Below are 16630 nucleotides of genomic sequence, written 5' to 3' on the forward strand. Positions count from 1 at the left end.
ATTTACATAGCTTGTATCTTCTCTTCCTCTTCCAATTCTTCATATTTACTCTAAACTCCCTCTTAATTCACAACTACCACCTCTTCCTTCTCCACACCATCATCACCACCACCACCACCACCACCATCATCACCACCACCACCACCACCACCACCATCATCATCATCATCATCATCATCATCATCACCACCACCAGAGGAGGGTATTGAATCCTCTGGAGCTTGAGATATAGGAAGTTTGGGCTGCCCAATGTTGGGTGCTGGGACCCAAACATGGGTCCTCTGCAAAAGAAGCAAATCTTCATAAACCATTGATTCATCATCAGTCGGTCTGCCTTCCTTTCTTCCTTCCTTCCCTCCTTCTTTCCCTCCCTCCCTCCCTCCCTCCCTCTCTTCCTCCCTCCCTCCCTCCCTCCTTTCCTTCCTTCCTTAAGCTATGTTTGGGGGTTTGTTTGACATTGTTGAGTGGTGTTGACTGTGTTATAGTCGTCACTTAGGCCATTGTCATTCTGTTCTCCTTAAACCATAGAATTTTCTGCTTCTCGTTAACATTTATGAAGTTTTGCAGATAGCTACAGGAAAGCTAGCATTTGAAACACTCGGTTTGCTGAAACGGAATATATTTTTTGACAGATGATTGATGGCAGGCCCCAGAGATTTTAGTGTTTCTGGTAGGGAGTGTTACCTGAAGCAGAACAGGGAGCTCCCCTATGGGAAGGCAGGCAGGCTTCCTCGGGATTTAAGTGATGGAGAGAATGCCTGTTCCTTTACTAGTTTGCAATGAGTGCTGTCAAAACCAAACAAAACTAAACAAACAAAAATCCCACAGACTGGATGACTTACACAATACAAATTCACGTTTTCACAGTCTGGGCACTAGAGATCAGAGATTCTAATGTAAACAAGTACATTTTCCCTGAGACCTCTGTCCTTAACTTGAAGGCAGATGGCTGTTCTGTTTCCACATGGTATTTCATCTGTGAGTACATATTCCTGCTGTCTTCTTCTTATGACTCTGCTAGTGGATTAGGGCCCTTCCCCTGCATTGTTTCTTTAAATACGCTTGCATAGGGCTGGAGAGATGGCTCACTGGTTAAGAGCACTGACTGCTCTTCCAGAGGTCCTGAGTTCAAATCCTAGCAACTACATGGTGGCTCACAACCATCAATAATGAGATCTGATGCCATCTTCTGGTGTGTCTGAAGACAGCTACAGTGAACTTATATATAATAAATAAATCTTTTTTTAAAAAAGACACTTGCATAGTCCTTATAGCTTCATCTCCAAGCACAGTATTGTGTTCCTGGGGCTTAATGTTTTAGCATCATAATTTGGAGGCTACCCAATTAAATCTATAACAGTTCCATTTATCATATGCCTACAAGCTGATTGAACTGTGAGCTGTACGCACTAGGCCTATGCACTAAACAGAAGACAGAAGACCGGCTTTAACTCTAGGCTATGAAGTAAAAGTTACTTCCCATATTTCCTATAATTACTTCTGTCTGAGGCCCTTTCTTCCACAATGGAATGTGGTCATGTGAAGAGTCCCCTTCCTGAGAAGCACATGCAAATGCAAACATAACTCTACTAATAGCGATGCTCTTCTGATTGACGGGAGGTCTGGATGCACTCTATGGCAATTTGGTGTGGCATCCAATTCAGACACATAACGAACACACGTTTCCAATTTGTTGTTAAAACCTCTATAAGGATAAAAAAGATAAAAGAACTCTATCTTCTGCTTATTTATCTAGAACTAGGGCTCTGTTGCAATGGTTGAGCTTAAGAGGACATAGACTTCTAATAGCTGTTAATATGTCTTGATGAACAACCTCCAAATACAGAGGAGTTAAAACAGGAGAAGTCAGTGTACTTTTCTGAGTAGAGTCTGAACTAGGGTAGAATGGGAAGTAAGTCACTATTCAAAGTTGTTCCACAATGGGAAGTAAGTCACTATTCAAAGTTGTTCCACAGATCGAAGTCTTTGGTACCCTGTGATACCACAGGTGAGGAGGAGAAGTTGTAGAGTCACTGTGTGGTTTGACATCTTATGGGAGAGATTTTAATGGTCTACTGCACTGCAGTCCCAATATACAAATTAGTAGTTGGTCCCATGGTACTTAACTCTCTGCCAGTGTTGCATGCAAAGGAAAATTTCTGAGATTTGCTCAAATTTCTCTTTGCATTCTTGAATACAAGGAAATTAACTGAATTGGTAGTACTTTACAATTATAATTTTGTATAAACATTTATTTTACAAAAGGGTATTGAAGTATGTCTATACTTCATAGGAATTAGTTTTCTCAATTAGCTACTATCCTTGGAACTTTTAAGGAGATAAAGTAAAACAAAACAAAACCCCATGCTATTATTGTAGGCTGTCTGTGTTATAAAACATTTTAATCACAATCTGAGCTTTCTACCCCACCTTGACCATTTAGTTCCCAATTAAAAGACACAACTTTTAGTAATTACTATAAGCCTTAAACAACACAAGAGCTGGGCAGATATTTACCCTCTGTGCTGTTAGAATCTACTTTCCTATCGATAACCCTGAGTTATTACTTACTATGTTTCACCTGGGTTGTTCTAACTCCAATTGGCCAGCCCTCAGGGCCACGTTTTCATGAATTCACCTAGTCCAGGGCAGCTTCTCCTTCCTCCTCACCTTCTCTCTTCTTATGGTTCTCTTCAGAGCCTCTAACCCAGGAAACCCTAAACCCTACCTCTATCTCTTATGCCTAGCTATCGACTGTCAGCATCTTTACTTACCAATCAGAAATAACTTGGGGGCAAGACCACATATTCTTGTCTTGGAGCAACTAGGTTTGGTTACAATATACAGCAAAAGACCTAACCTCAGCATGTCTCAGACCATTAGGGAGCATAGCTGCATATCTGGGCTTGTTTTAATTTCAGCCTCTGTATCTCTTTCCTGTTATGTTTGGACTCTTTTTGTAAGATTTGAGGGTAGCTTAAATATTATGTTTGTCTAAAAGAATATATATTCTTCATCTGTAAACACCTTAGGAAATCTAGAATTTATCATCTCTGTCTTGTCTTTGTTAGGATTTCTGTTACTGTCATAGAACACCATGACCAAAAGCAAGTTGGGGAAGAAAAGATTTATTTTATCTTACAACTTCTAACTCCATCGCTGAAGGAAGTGGGGGCAGGAACTCACAATGGACATTAGAGTCGAAGCTATGGCAGAATGATTTTCACTAGCTTTCTCCTCATGGCTTTCCAGACTGCTATCTTGTACCACCCAGAACCACCAGCCTACAGAAGAGTGCCGATTGTCAATAATGAATGAAAATGTTTTACAGCTTTCCCATAGGCCAATCTAGTGGGGGCAGTTTCTCAATTGAGGTTCTTTCTTCTGAAATGATTCTACCTTGTGTCAAACTGACATAAAACTGCCCAGAACAATCCTTTCATAAGTCTTAGATAAAGCTAACACAGCAACCTTGAAATGATTCTAGTGGTTTTATGGTTCTATGTTGAATCTAACCTAGAATCCTTATTAGTCTGCTATAATGTAGACTCATTAATCTAATGCCAACCTTTCTCTATTTATAAAATAAAAATCTTTAGACTTGTTTTTTTAATGGGAGTTATCTTTTATTTTAATGTGTTTCCCATAACTTGAAAAGAAGAGGTAACTGCTCTTGATTTGGGTGTCTGATTTTCTCCCCAAATGTTATTCTGAAATCAGGGAGAAGCACCAGCAGGCTCTGGCTTCCCTGCAGTCTAGTCTAGATTCTGAAGCTTCAAGCAGAATTGAGGCCACTAAGATGAGGAAGAAGATCGAAGGGGACCTCAAGGAGATGGAGATTCAGCTTTGTGCTGCCAACAGACAGGTGTCACAAACGACCAGAGCCTTGGGCCAGCTTCAGAGTCAAATGAAGGTACTTTCAAACAACACTGAAGAACAGACACATGCAGAAACTAAGTGACAGAATCTGTTGAGCAGTGAAAGAAAAAACCATTTCACCCTTCCAGAGAGCTAGAGCAGGCTTACACTGAACATAGGTGAAGCAGAATCATGAATGCACAGGGACACATCCGATTTTGTGAGCAGGCCATTAAATAGGAAAAAAGAATGGACAGTCTTGGCAGCCATCTGCTTCCAAGACACTATTTGAGGTATATCAGAATGACAGTTCAATTCGGAGCCTCCTCTTGGTGGACACAGTAGGTTGGGTAGCATTATTTGAGGCCAACAGCAGGGGCTTTTTTGTCAAACAGACTTCCTTGAAAGTAAATTCTCTCCTGCACTAAAGAAGATTGTGTTTGTATAATCTAAGGTCCAGCCTAAGCGAACAGGCTAGAAGAAATACCATAGAAGTTAAGGGCAAACTAAGGAGAAATAACTGACTCCTTAGTGAACCATTGCCAATACATATCCCCAAAGCTCTACCTTTCAGATCAGTTGCATGCATACTCTGCTGATCCTGCCTGCTCTCTGACTTCTAACACAGAGAGTTTAGCTTCTTGGCTTTCTCTATATCCCAGTCCTACTGGCAGCTGCTGAGAGCAACAGCTTTCTGCCCTGTTGCTCAAGACACTTTGATTTCAGTAAACTATCCTAGAGCTGCCTCTTGGGGTCACTTAGAAACCTTCTATCTATGTGATCAAGAACTTGGAAACTTGTCTTTGTCTGGTGGTCCCCCTGCCATGCTAACAGTTGAACTTGAAGGTATCCATGCCAGGCCCATGTTTTTCTTTTGCAGGACCTTCAACAACACCTGGATGACAGCATTTACCAGAACAAAGACCTGAAGGAGCAGGTGGCTCTGGCTGAGCAGCGCAACATTCTCCTTCAGTCTGAACTTGAAGAGCTGAGGTCCTTGCAAGAGCAGACAGAGCGCGGGAGAAAGCTGGCAGAAAAGGAGCTCCTAGAAGCCACAGAAAGAATCAGTCTTTTCCACACCCAGGTGAGACCCTTGAATTCTCTCTATTAGCAAAGTCAGCTGTTGAAAGACGTAGTTCCCAACCCTGAGTCAGCTAGGATAGGTACGATGGCCATGTCGAGTCTTAGTTGTGACAAGAGAGGCACAGAAAGCTATGCAACCAAGGAGCTGGTCACACCTTTCATTCCAAGCATTAGCTTCCCAGAGCAGGTGTAACAAAATGCCATCAACTGATGTCTTTCAACAGATTTGTTTCTTCATAGACCTGGGTGCTAGTCATCAAAAATCAAGATATTTTAAGAGCCATGCTCCCTCTGAAACCCAGAGATGAATCAGATCATCCTGGCTTCTGAGAGGTTTCCTGACACTCTTTCTATCGATGCCCTGTTTCAATTCCTTGTTCTCACATGGTATTCTGCTTGCCCTTTTCTCTTGTGTCTATGTTTGAATTCATCCTTTATATACAGATGCATCATATGGAATTTGCATCATATGGAATTATGGCCCATCTTAATGATCCAATATCAACTTAACTCATTTAAAGCTTGATTAGCTCATTTCTGAATAGGGTGATACTTTTCAAAACTATGACTAAGGAGTTCAATATAAGCTTTTGTAGCATGGTGAGAGTATGGTGCAATTGTCACGCTAAGTTTCTGCACGAAGATTGGACTGTCAGGGCATCCTCAGCCAGGATGGCAGAGAACAGATGAACATTTCTCATTGGTCTAAAAGTATTTGCTGGCCCCCTTATTCCCTTGTCTCTCTCAGAGACTTGCTTCCCACCATCTAGGAATCTCCATTATTCCAAAGGGTTTCTATCAATATTCTGGCTTCTCCTATAAACTTGTGTAAGTGAGAATTAGTGGGATTCCTTGATTATTCCTTGATCACTCAATCACTTAATCTCTTGGGCAATAGCAGGGACAAATGCTGAGAGTAACTGTGTCAAACACTGAGCATTTTTAGGGCATATGCTATAAGTTAGATAAGTATTACTCAATATGATAAATAGTGTCCTTACTGTCCCCAACAAGTAAAGACAAAAGTAAATAACCATACTGTACTATTATGAGCATCATATGGAATACAGGACACTGCAGAATGCCCTCAGTGGTCCTAGATAATGTCGGGCAGGCACGAGAGTTTTCTCCCTAGTCATGAAAGATGTGGGAGAGAGAAATGGTGGTAGAAAGAGAATTTAAGAAAGTGGATGGAAACAGGGACTTTGGTGACTGTTGAGAAGGATAGATTAAAGCAGTTGAGGACAGACTGTCGCTCTGGGAAGTGCTGAAAATATCTTGGGTCATTTTGGTTACTGCATTTGACTCAGAAGTGCCACTTGCATTTTGTGGGCAGGGTCTAGAGACTTCCTTTGAAATACCATATGATCCCATATCACAGAAGTATCATCTGATTCCCATATCTCGGAATCACTGTTCCCAGAACATCAGTAGTGCCCTCAATGGGTTACAGTTAGTCCATGTCTACAGTAGGTTTATGCAATGACATCATTTCTCTGGGTGCCATGGTTCAAGAACAAATATGCTGCAGTGTATGCATAATTATTAGAGGGTCAACTAATTTCAACACTCATCTTTGAGAGTTTTTGTCAGTGGTAGAGCACTTGACTTGAGTGTATGAAGCCTTGAATTCAACCCAGCTGCAATAGAGAAAACAAAAACAAAAACAAAACAAAACCCAGCAAACAAATCACATTTTTTCTCCCTTAAGAGGTTTATCTCAATAATAAAATGTGGCATATTGGATCTTTTCTTTGAAACTATATTATCCATTGTCTGCCATGCATAGTAACTACTGGTGACAGGTCATTAGATGTACATGTCATAACTGATAATGTACTGTGTTCCATTGTGAAAAAGATAGAAGGAGGTAGAAGAGAGGGAGAGAAAAGGGGGACTGGAAGAAGAGAACACAAAGGCAACAACAGGATATGGTTTTGAGGGAGGGAAAATGAAGCAATGTACTGACGTATATTATTTACTTTTTGTAACCTTGACATAAACCGAAGACACCTAGAAAGAAAACGTCAGTTAAGAAACCGCTTCCATACGATTGGCCTGTAGATCGTGGGGCATTTTCCTCATTAATGATTGCTGTGATTGGGGCCATCCCACCTTAGGTCCTGGGCAGGTGATCCTGGGTTATATAAAACAGCAGGCTGCACAAAGCCATAGCCAGTAAGCAGCACTCAGCTGTGGCCTCTGCATCAGTTCCTGCCTCTTGGTTTCCTGGACTTTGCTTGAAGACAGTATAAACTGAAATAAAATCTCTCCTCCCAAGATGGCGTTGGTCAGTGTTGTATCACAGCAACAGAGAAGTCAATTAGGACTCTTAGGTAACAGGGCCTTGGTCTATAGGGCAATTCCTGAAACTTCAAAGAGTCATTAGCATGAGTTCCAACACTCAGAATCACCGATCTATGAGGTCCACAGCTCTCCAGCAGATAGAGGCTCAACAAAATCTCAGGTGATGCCCCTGGTCGCCAAACACTTGTCCAGCATTAACCCAGGAGGTGTGGCACTCCTCTTAAAACTCTCTTGCTTAGAAATACAGCTAAGTAAAACTCACACAAAGAGTCCTCTCCACATTATACCTTAAACTTCTTCCCTCTGAAAACGGAAACTGGGGTGGAATCAAATCACAATCAGACCAGTGTGTGGACTTGTACTGCCCTTCACACTGAGAGAGCTCCTGTGGAATTATATGCAGTGGGCACCCGTAACACAATCCAGGAACATACACTTCATTCCCCCGGACCACACTGAGAGCAATGGCAATCCCGCAGAGCCCAGGCCCTGCCCCTCCGTAGGATGGAGAGCGGCTTGCTTGATGGAGCTGGTACAGGGCAGGTAGAACCTGTGAGGCCTGGATGCCTTCTTTCTCTGCTCGAGGCTTAATCTGCCCCGAGAAAGGCTGTAAGGGAAGAAAGGGAAAGGTGGTGTGAAAGGATGAACTGAAGAGAGAAATGAAAAGCCGGCAGCCCGTGCTTTTTGCACACCCTCTTTGTGCTAAGGTTTCCCATGCTCACAAAAGCTGTACTTCAAACACAGGGCAGATGCTGCAGACGGGAGCTTGGCCTCCAGCGCCACAATCAGGAAGGAACTGGGGCAGCATGGCTGTGGAACACAAAGGCCTTCCTTTAATAGAGTTCTAGGGACTGGGTCTGAGCTTTCTGCAATCTGCTTTCCCATCGCCATCACCCCATTTTCCTCATCCCCTTCCCCCTCATCCCCTTCCCCCTCATCCCTTCCCCTTCTCTCCCTCCTCCTCCACCGCCTCTTCACTGAAGAGTAAGAAGGACGGTTAGTGGGAAAGAGGGGAATTGGTTTTCCTCCTGTAGCAGTGTGCTGGGATCCTCCAGGTGGCTGCAGGTGCCTCTGACTTCTGCTCGAGGACATTTGTTTCTATCACACTGTAAAGGCAGAAAAACATTCCTCAATAAGTTAGAAACTAAATCCATGTTCTGGCTCTGCAATATTCCAAATCCTTCTTTCTGAGTCAGGCGTCCATCTCTTTTCTCCCGAACCTCTAAATAAAACCCCCTCATTTGATCTGCCTTTTGTGACCAAGCCACCACCCAAGCTGGAGATCTTGTTTAACTGCCTAAGGCTGACTATGCTCAGTAGCTCCTACCCAGAGCTCCTGCCTGTGCTTTGCTGGCCTCAGGTTACCTAACCGGAATGCTGTCCTTCCTTAGAACGCAAGCCTCCTCAGCCAGAAGAAGAAACTGGAGGCCGATGTAGCTCAGGCGCAGAAGGAAGCTGGGGAAATGCTGCAGGCTTGTCAGAAGGCAGAAGAAAAGGCCAAGAAGACGGCTGCTGAGGTGGGTCTGTTGACTGCCTGCCCACTTCTGGCCTCTGGAGTTCACTATAGCAACAAAACTCACAATAGCTCACTATGGCCCAAAGGCAGGGCCTGCTTCAGCCCAAATGGATTCTATTGATCCCCTATACAATCAGGAAGAAGTTAGCTGACCTCGCCCTTTCCCCATTAGCCAGAACATTTAGGCCAATTGGCAGTTGTCTTCTAACCCACCTTGACAATGAGAAGGGATGGTTGAAAAGCTAAAAGCAAAATCCTGTGGGGGAAAAAAAGAGTCTTTCTTTTTAGGTTAGCTATTTTTCAATTGTGATTCAATATAGGCAGTGTTTAGAAATAATTCTTCCTGTACTTCCTTACAAATTTCCATTTCTCTTCAGTTATGTAATGGTCTGATGGTTGATGATGATGATGATGATGATGATGATGATGATGATCTGAAAAGAGTGGTTAAGCCACTTACAATTTACAATCCATACCCCTACTGGGGTAGCAAAATCAGACGGGAAAAGCAGTGTTTAAGGCTGGTGAACCATACTCATTTGTGAACTGAAAGTTTGTGGTGGTGTTGCTTTTCCTAGATGGCACTAAGTGCAAGTGCTAGCTGCCAAACCCAACAAGAAAAACTCGTGCCCTCCAGCCCAGCACTGTCTATGAGCAGATGCTATGCTTCTATTAAAACACATAGTAAATGAACAGTGCTATTGAGAAAAAGCTATTAATGGAGAAAAGTGAAGTTTGTGTATTCAGGGCCCAGGGCGGGAAGTTTCAGGGCTTATAAATGTGCTTGAACATGATTTCAGCCTCTGCTTAGCCTCTGAGGGATTTTCTTTTCTGGAGTCTATCAAATGTGCAGCTATATGCAGTGTTCTAACCCTGCTTTATTATTTTTTTTAGTTTAACTTTTTTCCGTCTTTATTAAATTGGGTATTCCTTATTTACATTTCAAGTGTTATTCCCTTTCCCGGTTTCCAGGCCAACATCCCCCAATCCCTCCCCCTCCCCTTCTATATGGCTGTTCCCCTCCCCATCCTCCCTCCATTACCGATCTCCCCCCAAAAATCCCGTTCACTGGGGGTCCAACCTTGACAGGACCAAGGGCTTGCCCTTCCACTGGTGCCCCTACTAAGGTATTCATTGCTACCTATGGATTCATTGCTATTGGAGCCCAGGGTCAGTCCATGTATAGTCTTTGGGTAGTGACTTAGTTCCTGGAAGCCTGGTTGGTTGGCATCATTGTTCATATGGGATCTCAAGCCTCTTCAGCTCTTTCAGCCCTTTCTAAGATTCCTTCTACAGGGGTCCTGTTCTCAGTTCAGTGGTTTGCTGCTAGCATTCACCTATGTATTTGCCATATTCTGGCAGTGTCTCTCAGGAGTGATCTTTATCCGGTTCCTGTCAGTATGCACTTCTTTGCTTCATCCATCTTCTCTAGTTTGGTGGCTGTATATGTATGGGCCACATGTGGGGCAGGCTCTGAATGGGTATTCCTTCAGTCTCTGTTCTAAACTTTGCCTCCCTATCCCCTCTTAAGGGTATTCTTGTTCCCCTTTTAAAGGAGTGAAGCATTCACATTTTGATCATCCGTCTTGAGTTTCATGTGTTCTATGCATCTAGGGTAATTCAAGCATTTGGGCTAATAGCCACTTATCAATAAGTGCATACCATGTGTGTTTTTCTGTGATTGGGTTACCTCACTCAGGAAGATATTTTCCAGTTCCATCCATTTGCCTATGAATTTCATAAAGTCATTGTTTTTGATAGCTGAGTAATATTCCATTGTGTAGATGTACCACATTTTCTGTATCCATTCCTCTGTTGAAGGGCATCTGAGTTCTTTCCAGCTTCTGGCTATTATAAATAAGGCTGCTATGAACATAGTGGAGCATGTGTCTTTGTTATATGTTGGGGCATCTTTTGGGTATATGCCCAAGAGAGGTATAGCTAGGTCCTCAGGTAGTTCAATGTCCAATTTTCTGAGGAACCTCCAGACTGATTTCCAGAATGGTTGTACCAGTCTGCAATCCCACCAGCAATGGAGGAGTGTTCCTATTTCTCCACATCCTCACCAGCATCTGCTGTCACCTGAGTTTTTGATCTTAGCCATTCTCACTGGTGTGAGGTAAAATCTCAGGGTTGTTTTGATTTGCATTTCCCTATGACTAAAGATGTTGAACATTTCTTTAGGTGCTTCTCAGCCATTCGATATTCCTCAGCTGTGAATTCTTTGTTTAGCTCTGAATCCCACTTTTTAATAGGGTTATTTGTCTCCCTGCAGTCTAACTTCTTGAGTTCTTTGTATATTTTGGATATAAGCCCTTTATCCATTGTAGGATTGGTAAAGATCTTTTCCCAATCTGTTGGTTGCCGTTTTGTCCTAACAACAGTGTCTTTTGCCTTACAGAAGCTTTGCAATTTTATGAGATCCCATTTGTCGATTCTTGATCTTAGAGCATAAGTCATTGGTGTTTTGTTCAGGAAATTTTCCCCAGCGCCCATGTGTTCGAGACTCTTCCCCACTTTTTCTTCTATTAGTTTGATTGTATCTGGTTTGATGTGGAGGTCCTTGATCCACTTGGACTTAAGCTTTGTATTTGTACAGCTAACCCTGCTTTATGGTAGGAAGGTAATCTTCTTGCTTGGGTATTGTGAGAACCAGAGAAACAGGACTTTCTGCTACATTTTACACCAACCACTATATTAATGATACTCCTTTCCGAAAAGTTAATGTTTGACTCTGGAATGTCTCCCATTGTCAAACAACGGGTACATAGCTGATGGTGCTGGTTTTGGCTGTTGGGAACCTTTAGGAAGCGAGGCCTAGCTGGAGTAAGTGAGCAACTAGGCAATGAGCATCCTGGACCATCTTGTTGCTTCCTGACTACCAGAGTGATTGATGTAACCACCCTTTTGGGGTTCTTAATCTCATTAATTCAAAGAATTTTTAAAATGGATTCAAATGGAGGCTCCAGAACACTTTCATAAGAGGTTGAAAGGAAAACCCTAGGGCAGACTAGCTGTAAACTGTGACTCCCACCCAGGGGAGGAGAGTGAGGATAGATGGATAAAGCCATGCTAATTAACTGACATGGAGGCCAAATGCTTGAGTGATAAGTACCAGGGAATAGGGTATTAGAGAAAGAGTTAGAAAGCCCAACATTTTAGACAAACGTTAAGAAAAGTGTGCTGAGAAAAAAAAACATAGAAGAAAAAGGAAAAATGACACTTTTCTGAGGGACTCAGAAAAATTAGCAGCTGTATGAATTTGCATGGCTATGGTGTGGTAAGTTACTGCATAGGAACTCTCTACTTCCCTAGAGGTTCTAGGAAGGAGAATGTATGGTATCTCCTTAAAGAGACAATTATCCTACTCGTCTGTTCTTCATCATGACCTACAGTGAGACCCTCCATCTTAGGGGTTCTTCTCTTACTCAAGTGACTGATTCCACTCAGATGGAATGTTGAGTCGTCACTGAGGCCAGAGTCTTGACCAGAAGGATATTTCACTCTTGTCTAACACTGTCACAGCTGCAAGTTGTTCCTGCCACCATGTCTTCTCACCATGTGGGCATGTTTCCCCTGAGCTGTAAGCCATAATAAATCCTTCATCCTTTAACAGATATTTCTGTCAAATAGTCTGCCATGGCAACAAGAAAGTAACTAATACAAATATCAACTTCCTGTTTTAGTCATGAACCTTGTTGCTATAGAAAAATTCTGATGTTGAATAACTTTATAAAGCAAAGGGGTTTGTTTAGCTCAAGGTCCTGAGAGTTTTCAGAGGCTTGGTGCTAACCATGCTATGGAGAGGACTTCCTGGTAGAAGACATTGCAATGGACAGAACACAATGGGAAGAAGCTATAATTTTATCAGAAAATCAAAGAGCCCACATTCCCACAATCCATTTTGAGACATCTCTAATTTATCTAAGGATCTCCCATTAGGTACCAACTCTTAAAGATCTTAGCTCCCAATATCACCATACCCAGTCCATACACAAAGATAACAAGATAGACAGAAAAGATTTGCTCATGAGTAAAGCACACAAAAAGTGGAAACAGCTTGAATTCTATTAAGATGCCAGGGTATTGAGGTGGGAGTGGGTGGGGGGAGTGGGAGGATCCTCATAGAAGCAGGGAGAGGGGAGGAGTATGAAGGGGGGGAGGGGATAACATTTGAAATTTAAATACATAAAATATTCAAGAAAAATAAAATTAAAAAAAGAAGCTAAGCCATAGTACACAGAGCTAAAGACCAAAGAAGAACCACAACTTACCTTCTTTGTAAATTTATTTGTAAGATTATTTGTACACAAAATATTGGACACTATCAAATTCCTGGAAGCTAAATATGTTTACAGTATCAAATCAGAAGATACTTATTTCCATAGCTATTTTGTTGGTATTTTCCTACATCTTCACTGGTGCCTCATATGACAGCACTTATTTTACTCACTTACACATGATTTATGGCACTGTATTTAGTTAAAAGTCATTGTTTCACTTAGTTCTCTTGCTTTCCACATATGAGCTGTCTTATGTACACAGTGCATCTTTGGCTTTTTCTCATCAATACTCAGCTCTCTTTACTTCAGTGTCTACTAACTGATTTGACAAAGCCAAGGGATTAGGGGGAGCAGGGTGGAAAGAGGTCAATGTATATGGAGGTCAGTTATACACCCCCTTCCTGCATAAGATTGGGAATCAAAGCTCATTGGAATATGATGTTTCCTACAGTTTTAGCCAAGTCCATTTCCTTCCATTCTTCTTTTTAAAAGATTTGTATATTTTTATTTTATGTGTATGATTCTTTGCCCACATGTGCATGAACCACAAGTGTGTCTGATGCCCACAGAGGCCAGAAAGAGGGCATGGAGTCCACTGAAGCTGGAGCTCTAGTATGGGTTCTGGGAACCAGCCTGCCTCAGATGAAGAACGGCAAGCACCCTAACCACTGAGCAATCTCCTCCGTCCTCTTTCCTCCCGTCATAGGCAGCCAACATGTGGGAAGAACTGAAGAAAGAACAGGACACTAATGCTCACTTGGAGAGGACGAGGAAGAATATGGAGCAGACGATTAAGGACTTGCAGAAAAGGCTGGATGAAGCAGAACAGACTGCTGTGGTGGGGAGTAAAAAGCAAATCCAGAAACTGGAATCCAGGGTAGGCATTTGCTTGGGTAATGGTGGGGGCCTAACAGCCTTCATTCAAGGCCTTAATGTCCTGGAACATCACAGCTCATCACGTTGTTTAATGGCACGTTCAGACGCTGGCAGCGTATGATCTGAATACGTGTGTTCATTATCGTTTGACCTTGGGTCCGCTGATAGGGCTTTTCTGGGTCTGGAGGAGAGTTGTCTTCGCTCTTACTGATGGATGACAAAACATCCTCCCCCATTCGGCACACCCGTTCTAGGCTCTTAGCCCACTCTCCCCAAATACACCCTTGCAGTCTTGCTCCTGTGCCAATGTTGCCATCATTTTCTCTAAAGAGAACACCGCTTTCCTAACAGGTAAAGGAAGGGGAGAAAACACACCCATGATCCAGACAGACTCAGTGCAGAAACAAGCAAGCCAGACACAAATGATGTGGAATCCACCATAAGGGATGTTAACAGCACTTAATGACACTACCCTAAAATGGGATTTTTAAGATTACTGACTTGATTCCAATGATTATGTGTATAGTACACTTCATAAAAGTTAAAAGACTATTCTGCAGGGATTGAATGGCTCGGAGGGACCCCTGAAAAGTGCCACATACACTTAGGTATATTTCTGGCACAGCCATGTAATGAAATATCAACACAGACTCATGATCTATCCAGTTGTGTTGGCTGAAAAAAATGAGAATGGTCTCAGTAATATGTTCTGGAGATCATGATTAATAATATAAAAGAAGTAAAAGTGTTACAAAGTGTTTACAATCTTCTGATCAAGAAAGACCAATAAAAACAAGTTGTCCTAAGAAGAGACCAAAAGAGATGGAACTTAGACCTTTGAAATTCACTGTTTTATGTGTTTTGATGGAAAAATCATGTAATTTTTATGTTTCAATTAAAAAAAAAACAAGTTTATTTCGAAAAGAAAAACCATTCATCCTTAAAAATTTAGTACTAAAATTAAATACATATATATATATACACACACACATATACATACATACATACATACACACACAGAGCATATACAGACAGACATACAGACACAGAACATAAGAACACACACAAATAACACAGATATACACACAGGCACAAATGTGCATGCACACACACACACACACACACACACACACACACACACATACAATTTTGCAATGTTGCAATGTAAGAAGAGAGGCTTACCTCCTCTCCTTGAATCAGTCTCTAACAATGTTGGGTCTTAACCATGCTTTTAAGAACACACATCGGTTAATAGCCTCAGTTTGGGTGGTGCTTTATTTCCAAAGACATTGTCCTATTTAGTCACTACTAGAAAGAAAATGGAAATGCCCTCCTTTAACTATTCTTTAAGTACACTCTTCAGTGGGTAATTGTAGGACAACTGTGATGATTTGTATATGCTCGGCCCAGGAAATGGGACTATTAAGAAGTGTGGCCTTGGAGTAGGTGTGTCACTGTGGGTGTGGGCTTAAATACCCTCAACCTAGCTGTTTGGAGTCGAGTCTTCCATTAGCAGCCTTCACATGAAGATGTAGAGCTCTCAGCTCTACCTGCATCATGCCTGCCCAGATGCTGCCCTGCTCCACCTTGATGATGATGGACTGAACCTCTGAACCTATAAATCAGCCCCAATTAAATGTTGTGCTTTTAAGACGTGCCTTGGTCATGGTGTCTGCTCACAGCAGTAAAACCCTAAGGCAACAGCTGAAGTGACCTTTTGTTACAGGTGCGGGACCTGGAAGGTGAACTGGAGAGCGAAGTCAGGCGCAGTGCAGAAGCCCAGCGGGAAGCTCGCAGACTGGAGAGAGGCATCAAAGAACTGACTTATCAGGTACTCCAGGAAGCCATTCTCTAGGATATGGTTAGGGTCCTCCTGCAGCCATATGAACCTTCCAGACTGAATAGAACTTCTGGGACTCTGCGGTTGTCTCTGAGTGGAGGACATTTTCTTACCCTGTCTGGGCTGGCTCTCCATGGCTTGGGTCTATCCATTTCCAGAGCTCACAGGGCAAGGCAACAAGGTACAATTGAGGTGAAAGGCTATTTCTGCCATCTCTGGTTTTTTTTTTCCAACATAGTGGCACTGTCAAAAAGATGCTGATTGAAGATAACATGTAAGTGAAGTGATTGGCACACACTAAGAGTGGCCGCCTCACCAGCTGATTGCATGGGATGCTAACTGGACTGGAGACAAGTCGACAATTTTGAGGAGTTCGTTCTTGGGGCCAGATGAAAACATCTATACTACAATGTAGTTCTCTTTGCGGAGGCTTTCTGGAGCCAACCTGTAAAATAACATTAATGTATGCTCGAAGAAAATAACTGAGAGTAGGTGGACAAGTTTCCTACTTATAAGCAATGTAGTTCTAAATCCAGGACATCTACACTCTGACTTCCCTTTCTCCCACAACCTCTGTTGTTGAGTTGGACCCTTGCTGTGCTAACCAGGCTGGCCTTTACCTTGTGCACTCCAACAATCATGCTACCCCAGCCTCCCAAGTGTTCAGACAAGGGGACTGAGTCACCACATTCAGCTTTTCTTGCTTTTTCTTTCTAATGGAACAGAGCCCCTGAGAGCAGAGATCATTGATTGTTCTCCACTCCAAGGTACAGCATCCTTTTAGCACCCAGTTGGTATGTATCCATTTCTGCATTGCTAAAGGACAAGGCTCTACTTTGAGAAGTGACTTAAGGGAACATGGCAGTT

The 16630-nt window shown here is 42.5% G+C and overlaps 1 protein-coding gene across 1 annotated transcript in view; it reads left to right on the plus strand.

The window, feature by feature from the left end:
* Window positions 1–16630, plus strand: part of Myh15 (myosin heavy chain 15) — a 135905-nt gene that overhangs the window by 102923 nt on the left and 16352 nt on the right. The window contains exons 34-38 of the mRNA XM_032899654.1: window positions 3721–3913; window positions 4739–4942; window positions 8640–8765; window positions 13754–13924; window positions 15650–15754. Coding sequence (XP_032755545.1) covers window positions 3721–3913; window positions 4739–4942; window positions 8640–8765; window positions 13754–13924; window positions 15650–15754 — 799 coding nt within the window. The remainder of the gene's footprint in view (window positions 1–3720; window positions 3914–4738; window positions 4943–8639; window positions 8766–13753; window positions 13925–15649; window positions 15755–16630) is intronic.

Source organism: Rattus rattus, chromosome 4 (genome assembly GCF_011064425.1).
Source record: "Rattus rattus isolate New Zealand chromosome 4, Rrattus_CSIRO_v1, whole genome shotgun sequence".
NCBI classification, from domain to species: Eukaryota; Metazoa; Chordata; class Mammalia; order Rodentia; family Muridae; genus Rattus; species Rattus rattus.